Source organism: Ictidomys tridecemlineatus, chromosome 6, assembly GCF_052094955.1.
Source record: "Ictidomys tridecemlineatus isolate mIctTri1 chromosome 6, mIctTri1.hap1, whole genome shotgun sequence".
Taxonomy (NCBI): Eukaryota; Metazoa; Chordata; class Mammalia; order Rodentia; family Sciuridae; genus Ictidomys; species Ictidomys tridecemlineatus.
This window is the reverse complement of record NC_135482.1, coordinates 97,053,287-97,072,127: the sequence shown is the minus strand read 5'-3', so window position 1 is coordinate 97,072,127 and position 18,841 is coordinate 97,053,287. Positions and strand designations below refer to the sequence as shown.

The 18,841-nt window shown below is 34.5% G+C and overlaps 1 protein-coding gene across 1 annotated transcript; it reads right to left on the bottom strand.

Moving 5' to 3' along the window:
- Positions 1-461: 461 nt before the first annotated feature.
- On the bottom strand, positions 462-18,103 carry LOC120888645 (killer cell lectin-like receptor subfamily I member 1). Its single transcript, XM_078015863.1, has 7 exons — positions 17,887-18,103; positions 15,193-15,479; positions 11,771-11,863; positions 11,532-11,591; positions 2,859-3,010; positions 2,411-2,514; positions 462-591 (listed from the first exon to the last, which is right to left on the bottom strand). Exons 2-7 carry the CDS (start codon positions 15,404-15,406, stop codon positions 462-464), a joined length of 753 nt encoding a protein of 250 aa, XP_077871989.1. The 5' UTR covers positions 15,407-15,479; positions 17,887-18,103.
- Positions 18,104-18,841: the final 738 nt, after the last annotated feature.

Below are 18,841 nucleotides of genomic sequence, written 5' to 3'. Positions count from 1 at the left end.
GATTAAATCTCTTGAACAATCTCAAAAGGTATCCATCTCATGTCAAAAACCTTAAGTTTAGCTGGGCATAGTGGTATGTGCCTATAGTTCTAGCTACTAGGGAAACTGAGCCAAGAGGATGGAATGACGAACATAAAAGACCTTGTCTCTTAAAATTAAAAAAAAAAAAACTAAAAGATACAAAAATATTTCTTCTCATCATATTCCTTGGATTTTCAAAGTTGATTAATGTACAGTTGCTATTTGATAATTAATTAGTATCAACATGAATTGTGATAGGATAATTAACACCAAGATGTTTAAATTCTCCTCAACCCCAGTACAATTTAAAAAGCTAAAAATTTAACTAAAATCTTCAGAGTGCATAAAATTTGTCAGCCATAATTTATTTTAAAAATTATAAAGTCAACAAGTAACCAATGTATTTTGTAAATATTTTATTAAGATTTAATAATATTGTATTAGTAAAGCAGATGTTGCTGTATATTAAACTCACATATGTAAATTTTCCTACATGAACAGTTTTCAGGATAAATATACTTTCCACTGATATAAGCACAATTCTTGTTCTTCTTTTTCATCAATTGAACTCTGTAGAAATAACAACAACAGCTTTTAAAAATCAAGTTGCACAACCACAAGAATGGGAAGTTGTACTCCATGTTTGTATGATTATGTCAAAATTCATTCCACAGTCATGTATAACTAAAAAGAACAAAGTAAAAGAAAAAAATATATACTTTTTTACACTGGGCATGGTGATGCAGTAGCTGATGTAATCTCAGCTACTCTGAAGGATGATCCCAAGTTCAAGGCCAACCTGGGAAATTTTAGTGAGATCCTGTCTCAAAATAAAAAGTAGAATAAGGACTGGGGATGTAGCTCAGTGTGGAAACACCTCTGAGTTTATTCCCCAGTACAAAGAAAGAAAGAAAGGAGGGTCTCCTTTAATTTCGGAAGAACCAATCACACAAACAGGAAGGCCTCAACTCAGGCCAATCCGAGTTGACTGGAGGCTTCAGCAGTCATCTCTTTGTGCCTTGCCTGCTCTGCACCGAGAACTCTGAGTGGGGAAAAGGTGGAACATGCTGAGAATATGGCAGTTTCCCTTGTCCATAGGAGATATTATGAGAAAGGCTGAGTAGACAATGAACAAATGGAACAAATGTGAGTCCAAGTTATCTGCTGCCTCCTTCAGGAACATTCCCAACTCTGGACCCAAAAGACTCTTTCTGTCCCCTGGGCTCCACTAGTGTCCACATACCTGAGACCAAGGCTCTTCACAGTTAGGTCCTTTCCCTAGTTACATTCCTGTTTTGTTGTTGTTGTTGTTGTTTTTGTTTTGTTTGTTTGTTTGTTTTTGGTAGCAAGGATTGATCCTAGGGGAACTTTACCACTGAGCCACATCCCCTGTCCTTTTTATGCTTTATTTTGAAACAGGGTCTTGCTAAGATGCTTAGGGCCTCACTAAATTGCTGAAGCTGGCTTTGAACTCAGGATCCTCCTGCCTCAGGCTCCCAAGTTGCTGGGATTATAGGCATGCAGCACCATGCCAAACTAATTATTTCAGAATAAAAATGTTTAAGAACATAAAAAGTATACATATTTATGAGGTACCATGTGATGTCTTTATACATGTATAACTTGTACACATCAAAACATATAGGATAAATAAATCGGTAAAAAAAATCAAGGTATGATGTATACAAATACTAATTTTATCTCAACAAACTTAGCAAAAATAATTACAAACCTAAAAGAATTTTAAAAAGCAAATAAAACAACAAATAAACTGATGTAAGAAAAAATAATATTAAATTTTAATAAAATGTGATACTGCTTCAAAAAAAAAAAAGAAATCTATTCCAATTGTTTGAGTAAGCTACCAGAATCTCAGTACCAAAGTCTATCAATATAACACTCAAAAATGGAAATAAATGAGTTTCATCCATGCATACCAAATCTTGAATACAATATTAAGCTGAATCCATATGACTAATAAAATAATAATATATCAAAAAAAGAAAAAAACACCCCGCTGATTAATAGTCTTCACAAGTCTTATATAACAGTAAGCCTCATGAAAAATATTAAGCACTATCTAATCCTATCCTGTTTATGTAATTAGAATTATGAATCAAAAACAAATAAAAGAACATGAGATAGGTTTATACATTTCTAAACTTATCTAAAACTATGAACAAATTTTCTAAATCTAGTAGGTTAAAAATGTTCCAAAATGTGACATTACTTAGAAAGGGCTAGCAAATTTTTCCCAATTATCTCCCATATGTTGCAGGTCATATGTAACACACACACACACACACACACACACACACACACAACACACACACACACACACACACACACTACTCTCAAACAGTCCAATTTATCCAAACACTATACTTACTGACTTTCATTCATTTTGGTACAATTTTCCATTAACGGGGACCAATCAGTTGCACACATTTTATGATCTATCCATCCCGACATTCCAAATGTTGATAAGATATCCTATTGGCAAAACATTCCATAATCCATAAAAGTTCATATATTACCATGTATCCCTTCCTAACTCAATGATTAATGGTAAAAGTTCTCCCAAAGGCTTGCACACATTCACATAGTATTAATAGGCCCCACCTCATGATAGTACTACTTGATTAGTTTGGTTTTCTTGCAGTGTTACATATTCTAGTGATAGAGTTTCTCTAATTTTTCCTTGAGAAAACAAATTTGAAATAAAATATAATGCATCCTTGAGAACATTCAATTTGCCAAATTATAGTGTTCATCACTAATGCTTCAAAACCAAATATGGTTTCAATGTGAAAGAAAAGTAAGATTGTCTTTCCTACCAGCAATTCTTGGGTCTGTATCTTCAGAAGATGAGAATTCAGTTCTACACAGGCAGTGTGACTTTCTGGCCAGGTTTTGGTTTCATTAGAAACATGATAGTAACTATTTCCAAACCCAATCCCATTGTGAGATCTAAGATCACAGGAACATTCTAGGAAATATAAACATATTAAATGGGAAATAAGTCTATGAGTAACTTATTATACAGCTATAAAGTTCATGTGTTTGTAATACAGATGAATATTAGACTGTGCTGGTATTGTAGTCAGCTTTTTTGCTGTAGTGACTAAAAGATCTGACCAGAACAATTTTAAAGGAGAGAAAGTTTATTTGAGGGCTCACAGTTCCAGAGGATCTCAGTCCATAAGTTTGGCTCTACCCAGTGGGACTCAAAGTGAGACTGAACATCATGGCAGGAGAGTGTGACAGAAAGCTTCATCTCACATCAAGATCCGGAAGAAGAGACAGAGAAACTACCCTTGCCAGATACAAATATATACCTGAAAGCCATGCCCAATTCCCACTTCCTCCACACCCTACCACTTCAGTTACCACTCAGTTAATCTCTATCAGGGATTTAACTCACTGATTGGATTAAGACTCTCACAACCCAATCATTTCTCCCCTGAACCTTCTTACATTGTCTCACATGTGAGCTTTTGGAAGACACCTCACATCCAAACCATAACAGGTAGAGATAGAACCCATGGCTCCATCATCAAGGCAAGTGCTCTACCAGGGAGCTGCATCCCCACTTTAAGCACTTTTGTACCATTTTTGAGCCATCTTTGCACAATCCATAGCTAACCATGATAAATAAATAAATAATTTTGCTTGTTTTGAAATTTCCATATGAAAATAATATAAGAAAACTACATTTCAAATAATATTATAAGCATATTTTACATGATTAAATATTTAAATGTCTAAACAATATATAATATAAGCTTAAAAACTAACTACTGAATGATTCCAATTCTGGTGGAAATTTTTTTATTAATAGTCATTTTGGATATACAAAAAAATGCTATAATTTTGAAACTAATGTTCCAATCATTTATAAATAAACCTTTTTGCATAGCTTCTTCATTTTGTAATTCTTATAACCATCAAAATACAGTTTAATGCTACTTTTGTCTTTTAGAAAGTTGATTGCATTTTCTTCTCTCTCTGAGGAGAGTTGTTGGTCGGTATTCATCTCATCAAGGTTATTTCAATAACAATAAATATATATATATATATATATATCAAGAGAGAGATACATAAATTGTATTATTTTATATTTTTGTTAATTTATTGAGTTAATACCAACATCTTCATATATATATTGTAGATAATATATATCAGGAAAAGTAGATAAAGTAAATCAACATTAATAAGATTATTATAAGAAAGCCACTGTTAACCATTATATAACGAAAACATTCATAATTGCCTATGAACTTAACATCTATCATATAATAATTTATATTTGTACTTTTTTCTTTTATGGTCCTTTCACTCATATCTTTTACCCATATCTTCTTCTGATGAGTTATTATTTTTCCTATTTCCTTTCTCTATCCCTTGGATTACTCAAATGTGCCAGGTACCCCTGCAGTCTTTCCCAGACTTTTTAGTGTGCTGAATAAAAACACTTGCTAAGCCATTGTTGTGACAGTTTGCTGCTATCGTAAGATAATTGGCACTAGTACATATTGCTTTATTACTGCTTTTTTCATGCTCCTCCTTCACTCCCCTCCTTGACTAGATATTTATCTCCCAACATAAAGCTTACTCATGGTATTTATTGCTTTAGGTTCAATTTCTTTCTTTCTTTCTTTCTTTCTTTCTTTCTTTCTTTTTTTTTTTTGTACCAGGAATTGAACCCAGGGATGCTTAACCACTGAGCCACAAACCCAGGCCTTTTAAATATTTTATTTAGAGACAGAGTCTCACTAAGTTGCTTAGGACCTCACTAGATTCCCAAGGTTGACTTTGAACTTGTGATTCTCCTGCCTCAGCCTCCCAAACCATGGGGATTACAGACACAAGCCATCACAACCAGCTTTATGCTCAATTCTTAAAACACTGAGGCAAACACTAAGTTTATGTTTGGTCCTTTTCTAAAAATAAGAAATTTCTCCTTCAGTCTTTTGTGTGTCTTTAATTACACTGCTAATATTTGAAAGATCCGTGGTTTTATTCCTTGGTTATTACATTAGCTAAAAGTATTAGCACTTAATTATTTTGTTTGTTATTTCAGCTCTTGTTTAGCAGCCTGAAATACTTCTAAAGCCAGAGGGACAAAAGGCAGTCAGTTTATATAATAAATAATTGGGTCTGATAGGGGATATGGGGACTAGTTCAAAAGGAAAAGAAATCAAAGGCTGATATCTCCAAAGCCCTTCCCCCTCCTCCTTCACCTGTTGCAAGGTAACTGCCCCCAGAGAATTGTTCCTCCCTACAAGGAGTTGTTAATTAATGCCTCCTGGACTGTTCCCTTCCTGCCCAGAATCATTCCATCTTTGGCCCACCTTTTGGTCACACATGCAAGATAAAGGGAGAAAGAGGGCATGAGAACAAAGGAGATCTAAAAAGTATAAAAGGGGTGAGACACCCCCACTTCTTTGAATACCCAGATCTGGGACCCCATTTCTGTGGAGAAGTCTGTTTCCGCTCTAATCCATAAATACAAATTGCTTTCTACACTTGCCTCGGTGTTTCTCAGATATTCAAACTTAACATCTGGAGAAGTGGAACTTGACTGTGATTGAATCTTATCATCAGTGGTATCACTACCAATCCAGAATCAGATAGGCAATGTGACTGTAAATTCTAAGACTGCCTAACTGAGAAATGACGGAGAAGTCTTTATTTTCAACTAGAATTTGAACCAATATAGAAAAAAAAGTTCTTGATATTTCCAAGTATTACACAATAATCTAATTTTCAACTCTGTTGCTCAAATTAAAGCCTCATCCTTTGTCTTGCAGCTGTTTAATGTTGGCAACACCATTGTAAAGATTAAAAATACTTCCAGCTAGTGATAGCTTTGATGTCAGTACACCTCACTGATTTCAAGATACAGTTATTTTGGACCTTGATGACCTTTTTAAAAAACTAGAAATCTAGATAAAAAGCCAAAAAGATATTGAATTTTTAAGAAACTTTGTCTATCTAGACCTTCGAAGCTAGGCAAGAGATAAAGAGAAGCTGGGTTTCATTAAATGTAAATATGGATGCCTGAGCTGGTGAACTGCAGCCCTTAGGAAGAGATTGGAACAGGAGCCCTGACTCCTAACCCCTCAAAGCAACCTCCACTCTCTAGGCTCTTAGAGCTTGACTTGTTCTACTATCAAGGTTAGAGTACAACGAGAGCAATAAAGGAAAAAGAAATGAAAAGAAACATAAAGGTGAGGAAGAAAAAAAAATGAAAGTACAGAATGACTGGAAAGAACATTGGCAGAGAGAAAAGACAACAAAATGTTTAAATGAATTTCTACAAGAAATAAAGTAACTAAGAGAGTATTAATTCATGACAGAGATGAAAATACAAAGGGCCAGCTATTAAGAAACAAGATTACTCCAGGCGTAGTGGCACATGCCTGTAATCCTAGCTGCTCAGAGGCTGAGGCAGAAGGATCACAAGTTAGGGAAACCCTGTCTCAAAAAAATATAAAGGGCCAGGTGCGGTGGCTCACGCCTGTAATCCCAGTGGTTTAGGAGGCTGAAACAGGAGAATCGCAAGTTCAAAGCCAGCCTCAGCAAAAGCGAGATGCTAACCAACTCGGTGAGACCCTGTCTTTAAATAAAACACAAAATAGGGTTGGGGATGTGGCTCAGTGGCTGAGTGTCCCTGAATTCAATCCCCAGTAACACTCCCCACGTATATATATAACCTAACCCTAACTCAAACATTTTCTCTAACAACAGCAGATAGAGTTAATAATCTCTAGAGGGAAAAATAAACTAAAACTCCCCTCTGAGTATTACAATTTTTGGAGAGTAACATGGAGCTTCAGGGTAACCTGAGCTCCCTCTTCATCAAACAGAATCTCACTCAGCTTTTTAATGCTTTTTTAATGCTTTGTGTTTCTAAGCAGTAGATGATAAAAAGATGTTTGATGTTAAGTCTCCAACATGGAAAAAATAAATAAAATTGAAAACAGATCCATTTCAAATAAAAATGTAGAAGGCAAAATAAACACCCAGAACAAAACCTCTATAGATAAAATTTTCTCAAATATATACTATTGGATCCTTTAACAAAGAATAGGTTCTGTTTTAAAAAAATATCATATCCATAAAGATCAAAAAGTGAAAATAGGATAATTTAAATACAGGAGAATTAGGAGTTAATCCATGGAGAAAAGCAAAATAAAGCAAAAACAAACACAGAAAATAAAACAAGGAAATAAAACATGGAATAACTGATAACATTTCAGAAAGAGAATCTGAAAATGAAAGTGGAAAAACAAAAAATCCAAATAACAGGGTTTTTAAGAAATACCTGTAATTAACTAGTAAGGTATTTAATAATTACTCCATAAAGTTTTAAAACATACACAAATCAAATTAATATTTCAACTCCAAATATTGAAATAACAATTAGAAGTGATAGAACTCCAAATTTCAAGAATTAATTGAGTGTTCAGTGAATTAAATACAAACAATAAATTAACAAATGAATTCGACAAGAAGGCATATAGTTGTAAAATTTCAAACACCTTTTATGAAAAAGAAAATAAAGTAATTTTAAAAAGCAATATAAAATTTGTCCCAAGGAATCTGAAATCAAATGATATAATATGGGTCAATACTAGCATTGAAGGCAAAAAAATGAAATAATACTTTACAAAATATTTTTTGTCTTGTTTTTGGTACTGGGGATTAAACCCAGCGGTGCTTAAACACTGAGCTGCATCCTGAGTTCTTTTTATTTTTTATTTTGTAGCAGGGCCTGGCTAAATTGATTAGGACCTAACTACATTGCCAAGGCTGGCTTTCAATATTCGATCCTCCTGCCTCAGTCTCAGGAGTTGCTGGGACTACAGGCATGTACCACCATACCCAGCTACAAAACGTAGTTTCATCAAAGAATTCTCATTATTAATTAAGTAGAAAGAAAAATAGAAATCATTTGAATGGTATTCCAAGTCTGAAATATAAGTCTTATGAAACAATTTTAGGGAGTCACTAAGTTTGTCCTCAAGAAGAAAAAAAAAATCTTTCACCAATCCTTTAAGTAAAAAAAATACATAAAAAATTGAATCCATACAGGGTACAAACACAAAGTTATAAGAAAAGAAATCCCCTGTAGTTGTGTGCAGTTAATCCTGATTTGAGATGGAGACAAAAGGGATTTAGGAAGAATGTCATCATATGATTATGATACATGTGGAGGATAAAGTAGAGAGAAGATTGGGGAGCTATGTCCGCTGTCTTCTCTACCCCCCTCCACCCCCCCTCCCGCCTCCCCCCGTGGGGGGAGGTTGTTGGCGATGATTTATTAGCCAGACAAGAATCAACAAACAAGTTCTAACATCTGTTCTCTCCAAACCATTCCTCAGACAACAGCAGCATTGGACTGGGGCCCAGACTCAAAGGCTCAGAGGGCCAAGGAAATTAGACTCCAGGAGGAGAAACCAGGGCCGCAGGAGCCCGAAGGCCCTGGTAGTACACTTCTTTGCTGTCTTAGAGGATCACCAAGCATCAAGCCATTGGATTTCTGGGAACTCTTCAGAGAGCAGCCAGTGTGTGTGTCCCTAAGAGGAGAAGGCAGATTCCACATTTGCTCCTCTGATGTCCATTTTGTTGTTGTTGTTGTTTTTTAATTGTGTATGTGAGAGGGCAGACCTGTCAGGGGGACAGGGCTACGTCAGAACCCAGGAGAGGGACCCAGCTCTCAGGCCTCCCCGTGGCAGAAGCCTGGAAAAGCAGCCAGGTTTCCTATCTGAGGAAATCTCTGATGCTTCCACCTATTGAGGAGGCCCAAGGGGGGGGTCATGCCGGTCCTCTGTCCTGAAGACCTGTCTAGAGAGGTTGTGGGGAAGGGTGTGCCTCCAGGGTTGTGGAGGCTGCTGAGGCAGGGGAGGGCCTTGTCTAGCCCCAGAATTCTCAGAGTACCTCTGTGGACCACCTGGATTCTGGCCTCCTGGGACAGGTCTGGATTGGCACTTGCGGAGGAAGGGGTGTCAAGTGGACGCCGTTGCTGACAGACCTTCCACCTCAGCATAGATGTTGATGGGGGCTTCCCCAAGGCTGCCCCGGCCCATGGCATAGAAGGCAATGGGTTCCTCGGGCTCTTGGTAGATCTCCACTATGTTCTTATTGAGATGGCTCCCTGGCTGCCTATCAGCACAGCCAACCCAATAATCTCCCCAGAGAGGCTTCAGAAAAACTGCAGTGAGGCAGTGGAGAGGCAGCCCAGGAAGGCTGGAATACAGGTGGCAAGAACTGGGCTGCCAGCCCGCTAGAGCCTGCCATGCCCCAGAGGGCCTGAGCGCCTGAGGGCCTGAGACTGGCAAGCCAGAGCTGAGGCAAACCGGGGCGCCCCATTCTGTAGCACCAAGGCTGGCTTTGGCCTGATGCAGAAGCCCCCTCCACACAGGCCGCAGCTCTAGACCCTGAAACATGCACCATCTACTGACCTCAACCTCCTAGAAAGCTGGGGTTGCAGACCTGCAGTAGGAAAGCAGAAGTAGGGCAAGACCCAGTGGGATTGCAGAGCTTTTCTAAATTCTGATTAGCATAAATTTCAATCAATAGTACTGTTCCAAATCCTGATTAGCATAAATTTGTACCAATAGCATTGACCCAAGTACTATATAAACCTTTAAACTAGCACACTCAGCTATCCTGTCCCTTCTCACCCTCCAGGGTTCCATCTCTTCTCCTCACACATGAATAAATGCTTCTCTTATACTCACTTATCCTCATCTAAGGATTTCTGAATTTCATTTTTCAACTATTGAGACAAGAACTCAGAAAGAAGAAACTGGCAGTGAGCTGGGGTTTGCTGCAACTCTGGAAGGCATAATCCGTCATTAAGAGCTGCAACACGGTTCTGCCATAGAGGCCTACAGTTTATGCAGACCCCACCTACCAGGACAAGCTGAAAAAGTTCGGATCATAAGAAAACAATGCTTACCATCTAAAATGCATAACTCAATAGGTAGTAGTAAGAGCACATTATTTTGAAATGTGAAAGTAGTAAGGAAAAGCTTGAAGAGTTAATAGCATTTGCCTATTGGGAGCAAGACTAAAGATTAAGAAAGAAGGAAAAATTGGACAGAAAATCATTGTTATTAATTATTTCTTATTTCTGTGCAGTTTTAAAATTAATATTGTAGAGGTATAATTTACATACAATAAAATGCAGTGATTTAAAGTATGTAGTTTGAAGAGTTTTGACAAATGAATAAGATTTAACAATTTTGAACTATTTAGACCAACTTATTTTACTCGATTTTTTTCAGATTTTCCATGTAGAAATATTTCATTCTGTTTTATTGCTAGGTAGTCATCCATTGAAATTGGTTAAGGCCTAGACAGACCCAAACATAACTCATTTAACTAAAAAAGTTCAGTTATTTTATAATTATGTCAAATGGATTCTACTGTCTTATGTAACTGAAAAGAAGCAAAATATAAAATAAAACTGAAAAGAAGTTCTTACATTATCTACAATAAAAAACCACCAACCTTTCACTTAATGACTCTTAAGAGTTTGAAACTGGCTTTTTGAAAATGGACATGAACAACAACAACAAACAAAAAAACCCTGATCTTGCAGTCAAAAAATGTCACAAGCTCAAAATCCCTTGTGTAGAACATGAATTCCTCCCTCAAAAAGAAACTTTTGACCTGTGAAGAAACATGACCTCCAATATTACAAGCAACTTGTCTTCTCTTCCTTCGTATGAATTTCCCTGACAACCAACTCACCTGAGAGGCCAATCTGAGCTTAAATCTTCTGGTCTCTTTGCTGGTTGGTTGCACAATAAAATTTTTCTTTTTGTAGAAATCTAGTGCCATAATATTGTTTGCTATGTGCTTTGGGCAGTGGGTCCCTGTTTGATAATATCATCATATGACTAAAAACAGTTTGTCTATAATGGATATTTTGAATGTTTAGTTGGAGTTGTTTTGAATAAAATACCTACAAAGACTTGTGTACAACTCTCTTATGTATATAATTTTCATTTTTTTAATTCAAATGTCTAAGAGTAGAATACAGAGTGTGTGAGCTAGAACTTCATCCTGCATCCTACCTGGTATTGCCAATCTTTTCTGTAGTGGTTATACACTGGGATTTAATTTATGTTTCCCTATGATTCATTTCTGTTCAACTGAGTTCTTTTTATTTTCAAACTAGATGAATAAAAATAAAAACATAAGTAATATGAATGGTTCATACTTGTTATTCAATATGTACTTAAATTAACCTTTTCTCCTAATAATAAAATCACAGATAATACTACTCATATTTTATTTATAATACTTTGAGCCTTTCCACATTCTTCTATGTCATTTTCCTTATTTTACCTAGTATTTTGCAAATACAGATGATCATATGATAAATCCAAATTTGTCTATCATGATTCACTGAAGTTAGGTTTTAAGAAGATATAAATTTTGCCCCAATAAACAAAAATATTGGAAGTGGCCTGGCCAGAGTTAATACTCACCATTGTCTTTAGAAGATGTGGTGGAAATTTTTCTGTTTTGTTCTTCTCTTCTAGAAAGTACTGTGACAAAAAATTATGATAGTAATTAATACTATTTAGAATATAATTATTAAGATAATGTAAGATTCATTCTTAATAGCGAATATATTTTTTATGTATGTAGAAACACACACATATACATACATCATATTATTGATATTTTAGTTGCAATGAGAACAAATATTTACTTAATTACTTACAGTTTGAAAGCAAGACACCCACTGTTGTCAGCAAAACCATACACAAGACCACTAGGATGCCAGCTATCACCCGCCATGCTGTAGATTCAGGGTCTAAAAATAAAAGAAAGGAAAATAATCATTGAGTCTTCTCTTTTCCAAGAGCAGCTAATACAAAAAAACAAAGATCATTACTTCTCACTCTTGGAGGGCAGCTTCACATTTCTAATGCTTCCATGCGGTCATCATGAAATCAACAATTTTTCAACTGCACTAAGAACTCCAGCTCCTGGCTCTCCAAATTCCCTCCCTGCTACTGGCTCCTTCTAAAATTCACTTTTCCCTCGTCCAGCCTGAAGTCCAGGGTATTTCACCAATGCCATCCTCACCAGCATCTTTTTTTTTATTGATTTAAAAAAGAAATAAATGACAGCAGAATGCATTAAAATTCTTATTATATGTGTACAGCACAATTTTTCATATATCTGTTTGTATATAAAGTTAGTTGACAACAATTCGTGTCTTCATCTATGTACTTTGGATAATGATGTTCATCACATTCCACATTCCTTGCTAATCACCTGTCCCCTCCCTTTCCCTCCCACCCCTCTGCCCTATCTAGAATCCATCTAATCCTCCCATGCTCCCTATCCCTACCCCACTATGAGAGAAAACATATCAGAGAAAACATTCAGCATTTGTTTTGGGGGGATTGGCTAATTTCACTTCTTATTGGCTAATTTCATCATCTTCTCTAACATTATCCATTTACCTGCAAATGTCATGATTTTATTCTCTTTTATTGCGGAGTAAAATTCCATTGTGTATATATGCCACATTTTTTAATCCATTCATCCACTGAAGGGCATCTAGGTTGGCTCCACAGTTTAGCTAATGTGAATTGTGCTGCTATAAACATTGATGTGGCTGTGTCCTTGTAATATGCTGTTTTTAAATCCTTTGTGTATACACCAAGGAGAGGGATAGCTGGGTCAAATGGTGGTCCCATTCCCAGTTTTCCAAGGAATCTCCATACTGCTTTCCATATTGGCCGTACCATTTTGCAGTCCCACCAGCAATGTATGAATGTAACTTATCTTCTACATCCTAGCCAACAATTATTGTTGTTTGTCTTCATAATAGCAGCCATTCTGACTGGAGTGAGATGATATCTTAGAGTAGTTTTGATTTGCATTTCTCTAATTGCTAGAGATGATGAACATTTTTTCATATATTTGTTGACTGACTGTATATCCTCTTCTGAGAAATGTCTGTTCAGGTCCTTGGCCCATTTGTTGATTGGGTTATTTGTTTTTTGGGGTTTTTTTTGGTGCTTAGCTCTTTAAGTTCTTTATATACTCTAGAGATTAGTGCTCTATCTGATGTGTGAGGGCTAAAAATTGGCTCCAAGGATGTAGGCTCTCTGTTCATCTCACAGATTATTTCTTTTGCTGAGAAAAAACTTATATAGAATATTTCAATCTGCATCAAGCAGATACACTTTCTTCTCAACAGCACATGGATCCTTTTCTAAAATATACCATATAATATGCCACAAAGCAACTTTTAGCAAACATTAAAAAAGTAGAGATACTAGAGCAGCTATTGAGATGAAACCATGCATTTTATCAGATCATAATGGAATGAAATTGGAAATCAATGACAAAATAAAAAATAAAAATTTCTCCATCACCTGGAGACTAAACAATATGCTACTGAATGAACAATGGGTTCAGAAGACATTAAGGAGGAGATTAAAAAATTCTTAGAGGTAAATGAGAACATAGACACAACATATAGAAATCTCTGGGACACTATGAAAGCAGTTCTAAGAGGAAAATTCATTGCATAGAGTTCATTCCTTAAAAGAAGAAAAAGTCAACAAATAAATGACCTCACACTACATCTCAAAGCCCTAGAAAAAGAAGAACAAACCAGCAACTTAAAGCCTCCTTTACCCCTGGTATTCTACAAATTATTAACTCTGGACAATTCCGAAACATGTTTTCTGTGCTAATAAACTCAAAGACAAAGTGCACTTAGAGAAAATACAACTGCCATGCAAATAAAAACGAGCCATGAAAATAAAATGATTTCTAAATCCCATGTGATCTTCAATATTCAACCATTCAACCACTATCTCAGTCAAGGGGAAAAAAAATTTTTAAATTACATCTTTTTTTTTTTTTTGCGGGGAACAACAAATAAATATGGCAAATATGGAAATGTTCATACTAGTTTCACCTAAAAGCAAGAGACCTAGAAATATTCTCTGATAAAGTGACATTACATTGCATTTTGGGGAAACATTTTGCAGCATGAGAGTATTGAGGAATTTCTACCTAGAGAGGCAGTATCTAATGCTCTTGGGCTTTGAGCTTTCATGAAATAAAATACTGTCATTCTGGAATTCAGGAAGCAAAGAGGGCAGTAGAGGAGGAGAACAGGCTAAATTCAAGTAGATAATTTTTTACGTGTGGTTTAATTGATCATTCTTCTTATTTTGGAATACTTTGTTTGTACTTCCCTCTGGTCATGTATTCACATATTTGTCTTGAATTTTCCTATGCTCAAGTCTTACCTATGACATATCAACATCTCTCTGACAGATGTTTCCTTCCTATATTCTCCATCTGCAATCTAACCTACTTACATCCCACTCTTCCACACCTGTCCCAGCCTCTGTCTAGAGATCTAGCCTTTTACATCCAATTTCTTTTTACACATTTTTCTCTGAAATACCAAGAGAAATTAGAATGCCATATATTATCTGACTTTAACTAGATTAGTCACTAGTAATAGCCTGTTTTTCTAATGATACAGAAAATTACTACCAATCACTTAAACTAAGAACCCTGTTAAAATATTTTGAAACAACTTTTAATTTCTCCCCTTTAACTCCGTTATCTCATTAATTATGAAGTCTTTTAAATTTTATTTTCAAAATATTGTTAACATTCACTTTATATAATCTGTCATTCCTGTGACAATAACTTATGTCATTTTTTTTAAAATTCTTATAGTTATCGCTCCTTTATTTTTTTAGGTTGCATGTCCCAGAGCAGGACAATAGTAAAAGTTCAACAAATATTTATGGCACTGAATTTAGGCTGAATTGAATTAAAAACTAGCATCAATGATAATTTTAATATATTATAGGAAGAAACAGAACTTCAAAACTTTCATTCTATTAAGCATATACTTCTTAAAAATACTACAATTATGTTGGAATCTGGGTCAATGTTTTACAGAAATGAACATATACTATTTAAGAAATAATCTATTCCGCGAAGTATCCTGAAAAATCTCAGGAAATTGCTAAAAAGATAGATAATTATTGTACAGAAAATGTGAAAATTTGATAATGGTTTTGAGAGGGGTAATCTTCCAAACCCAAGAATCAAGATATATCTTTTAAACAAAATACTTATATAGCACTTTACCTTTTTTTTCTCTAACAAACAATTTTTTGTGTTTGAGGTGAAAAGCTCTGTTGAATTTCAGTGGCACATAGTTTACAGTCTCTTCATTTGATATTACAGAATCCTGCTTTTCCTTGGGTCTTCTTCTCTTCTGTTGAGATTTGAAAAATTTTATATCTGTGTAATTTATCTCTTCTTTGTTTAGTATACATTCATTTTGTTTATTCCGAGGCATTTTTTAAAAAATCTAAAAATGCCTCGATAACTTCAGTTAATCTTGATAACTTGCTTCTTTTGTTCTTTAAGGTCTATGAAACAAAAATGTAAATAAGAGTAAAGTGCATCATTAAGTCAATGAATAATGTATTCACTATGACATTAAAGCATTTAGGTCCGATATTATAGGGTAATACAAGAGGAAAGGCAAATCTAAATTTCTCTGTGAACTTCCCATCTTCCTTATTCAGAGAAATAATTCTACCTTCATTTAACAAGATCAGGAAAATTAAAAATTTAAATTTGTCATTTTATTTTAAATATTATATATATATATAGTCTATTATTCAACGGATTCTATATTTATTAAGAAAAACAGATTTATCTCAGAAGCTTGACAAATTAACATTTAAATATAACTGTAATTCTGGAGTTGCTTGCCTAATATAGTTTTTTAGCTAAGTATATCTGTTATTTAATACACACAGAGGGAATCACAAACCATCTAAATTAATGAGAAAACCTCAATGAATATCAAAAATGAGGGAATTAGGCAGGTACTCATAAAATACAACATAAACATAAGATTTTCACAGAGAAATATATGAAAATTAAGATAATGGAACAATATTCACCTTTGATAATACTAAATATTTTAATTGACAATTTTTAATTATCAAGTGATTACAAGTAGAAAATTGTCAATATTTATTAAAAGTAACAGTGATGACTTTTAAATTTGAATTATTCATCCTACAGATATGTCAAATATATGTTTGAAGATACACAACCCATGGGTTTTTCAATTATTTATTTCTTCTGATAAATATTTCAGAAAAACAAAACAAAATACAATGATATTCAACAAAAGTGATCATGATTAAGTGTTGTTGAATAAATTATGGTACATCTATCTACTGGAGCAACATTAATAGCTTAGATAAAAGAATAATCTAGCAGGGGAGGGAGAAGGAAAGTGCTGGGGAGTGCTATTGACCAAATTATATTGCCATATGGTATGCATATATGAATATATAGCAACAAATTTCATCATTATGTACAACCATAATGTAACAATTTTTAAAAAGTGTGGAAAAAATTAATAATTAAAATTTAAGGGCTGGGGATGTGGCTCAAGCGGTAGTGCGCTCGCCTGGCATGCGTGCGGCCTGGGTTTGATCCTCAGCACCACATACAAAGATAGTGTGTCCACCGAAAACTAAAAAACTTTTAAAAAAATTTAAAAAGAATATTTTTGAGGCACAAAGCAAGACAAGAGAGTTGCATTATACTGTGTTTATTGGGTTATGTGTAGGTAGAGTTTTGAAAGGTTTGCATTACTTTGTACCTCATTGAAAACTAAAGTGCAAGTTAAAATCTTGTTAAATGTGAAGTCTAAAATATTTTAAAATATCAAATAACCATCTTGTACATAACACTTTTTACATCCATCACTATTTCTTAGGACTATTTTTCCTAAAATAAATATATAAATTAAAAAATTAAGTGTTTTTTTTGTTTGTTTTGTTTTTTACATTATGTCAAATTGCTTTCCTAAAAGTATTTGTTCAGTTCATATACCCACCAGCAGATATAACAGTTAATTTAATAACAGGATGAGAATGTTGCAGTTCAACAATTTGTAATAATTATGTAACTTTTGTATGAGAAGGAATGAATCATTGGTTTGAGGACAGATAATAAGATGGGCATGGGGATAGAATCAGATGGGAAACTGGTTCCAAATGGGAGCATTACATATGTACATTACTAATTTCATATCATATACTCGAACTTCAAAACCAAAATGTTAAAGGTAAGCCAAGACACATAAGAGAATAAAAAGAAAGTACAGATAAATAATTATGACTTTAGTCACACACAGAGAAAGAAGAATTTGAATGTAAATACATTCTTTTTATAATACAATTTCATCATAGGTAAGCATCTGAAAAGATATATTTCACTGCTAATCAAAGAAATGAAAATAAAAATATTAATGATGTATCATTTTCAGCTATAATATCAAATATTTACAAACAAAATACAATTACAAAAGTTGAACAATATGCAGAATAGGAAAGCAGGCATCATTCATATCAGCCTCTAGAAAATGTATATATTGTCAACACCTTTCTGCACAGAAATTTATCAGTAACTAAAAAAGCCAAATAATGTATTCATCTGTTGAACAAGCACTTCAAAATAGTGAGAAAATGATGACTTATGCAGTTAACTAATTTGATAAAGAGGCTATGCAGTTGGCAAAATAAAATAAAAAGGAACTTCCTACATGAAAGAAACACAAGAGATCCAGCTTCACGCCCCACATTATTTTTTTACGAAATGAAGACATGCTATAGTTTTACAGAAATTATTTTCTCCCAAAGCTATCGTTTAACACATTCTCTGTTGAGACCTGAATTAATTAATACCCAAGAATGACAGATACTAGTAACATGAAAGAAGCAAACAAGTAAAAAAAACAATGATACTTACCCACTGGCAGACTCAATCTAAATGTTTTATAAAAGACTTTAAGAATACTTAGTGTAAAATACCTGCAGTCGATTAGTAAAAGTATACAACTGATAATCTGGTGTAAAAATGTCTAGGCAAGAATTTAAATCAAAAGAAACTTAAAATGACATATGATATTTGTGAATCAGGGTCTGTAAAAAAAACAAAGAAAGTTCTTGTAGCTCTTGATCTGTAGCTCACCACCTCCACAAAATGAGGGAGAGAAAATGTTGCTAAATCAGAATGTCCTTATCAAGTCTGAGACCTCAAAGGAAAAGAAAAATCAACCAAATTACAAGTTGCATTAGAGAGTTCGCGGAACAAGTGACCCACAAAATACGTAGCATGTAAATCTGTCAGTTATTTTTCTAGCTTTTCAGTTAACTTATAATTAATAATTCTCAGTGGAAGCTGATGTCAGAATCCATTCCTAAGTGTTTACATTTTCTTTATTATAGCAAAATATGACACTGCACAATCTGTATGGAATAATTAATAATTATATCAATTAAAATTAAATAATTTGAACAAAGATTTAAAACTTTCAAAATTAAAAAATAGCCACACGCATATCTGACATTGTTTATCCAACAAAGTCATGTCAGACTTTTATAGAAGCTACTTTCTTCACAAGATACAATTTAATACATTCTTTGGTCTCAAGTTTGTGAGTATAAAAGAAATTACAAAATACATTTCCAAGTTTGGCTGTCTTTGGCTGTGTCATCAGACTGAGAAACAAGGTACTCACACCACTCTCCTGAAACCTTTCTATTTCCCTTTTCCTGTTGCCTGTGTCTCACAACTCTCTTAATTCCTCACTGCCCGTATGCATGATCCTCCTTCACCTTATCCCTTAGTCTCTTCGCCTTCTCAACTCCAAATATTTTCTCCTCCATGCAGCCTCAGCCAACTACTTTCATGGGAGTGGTAT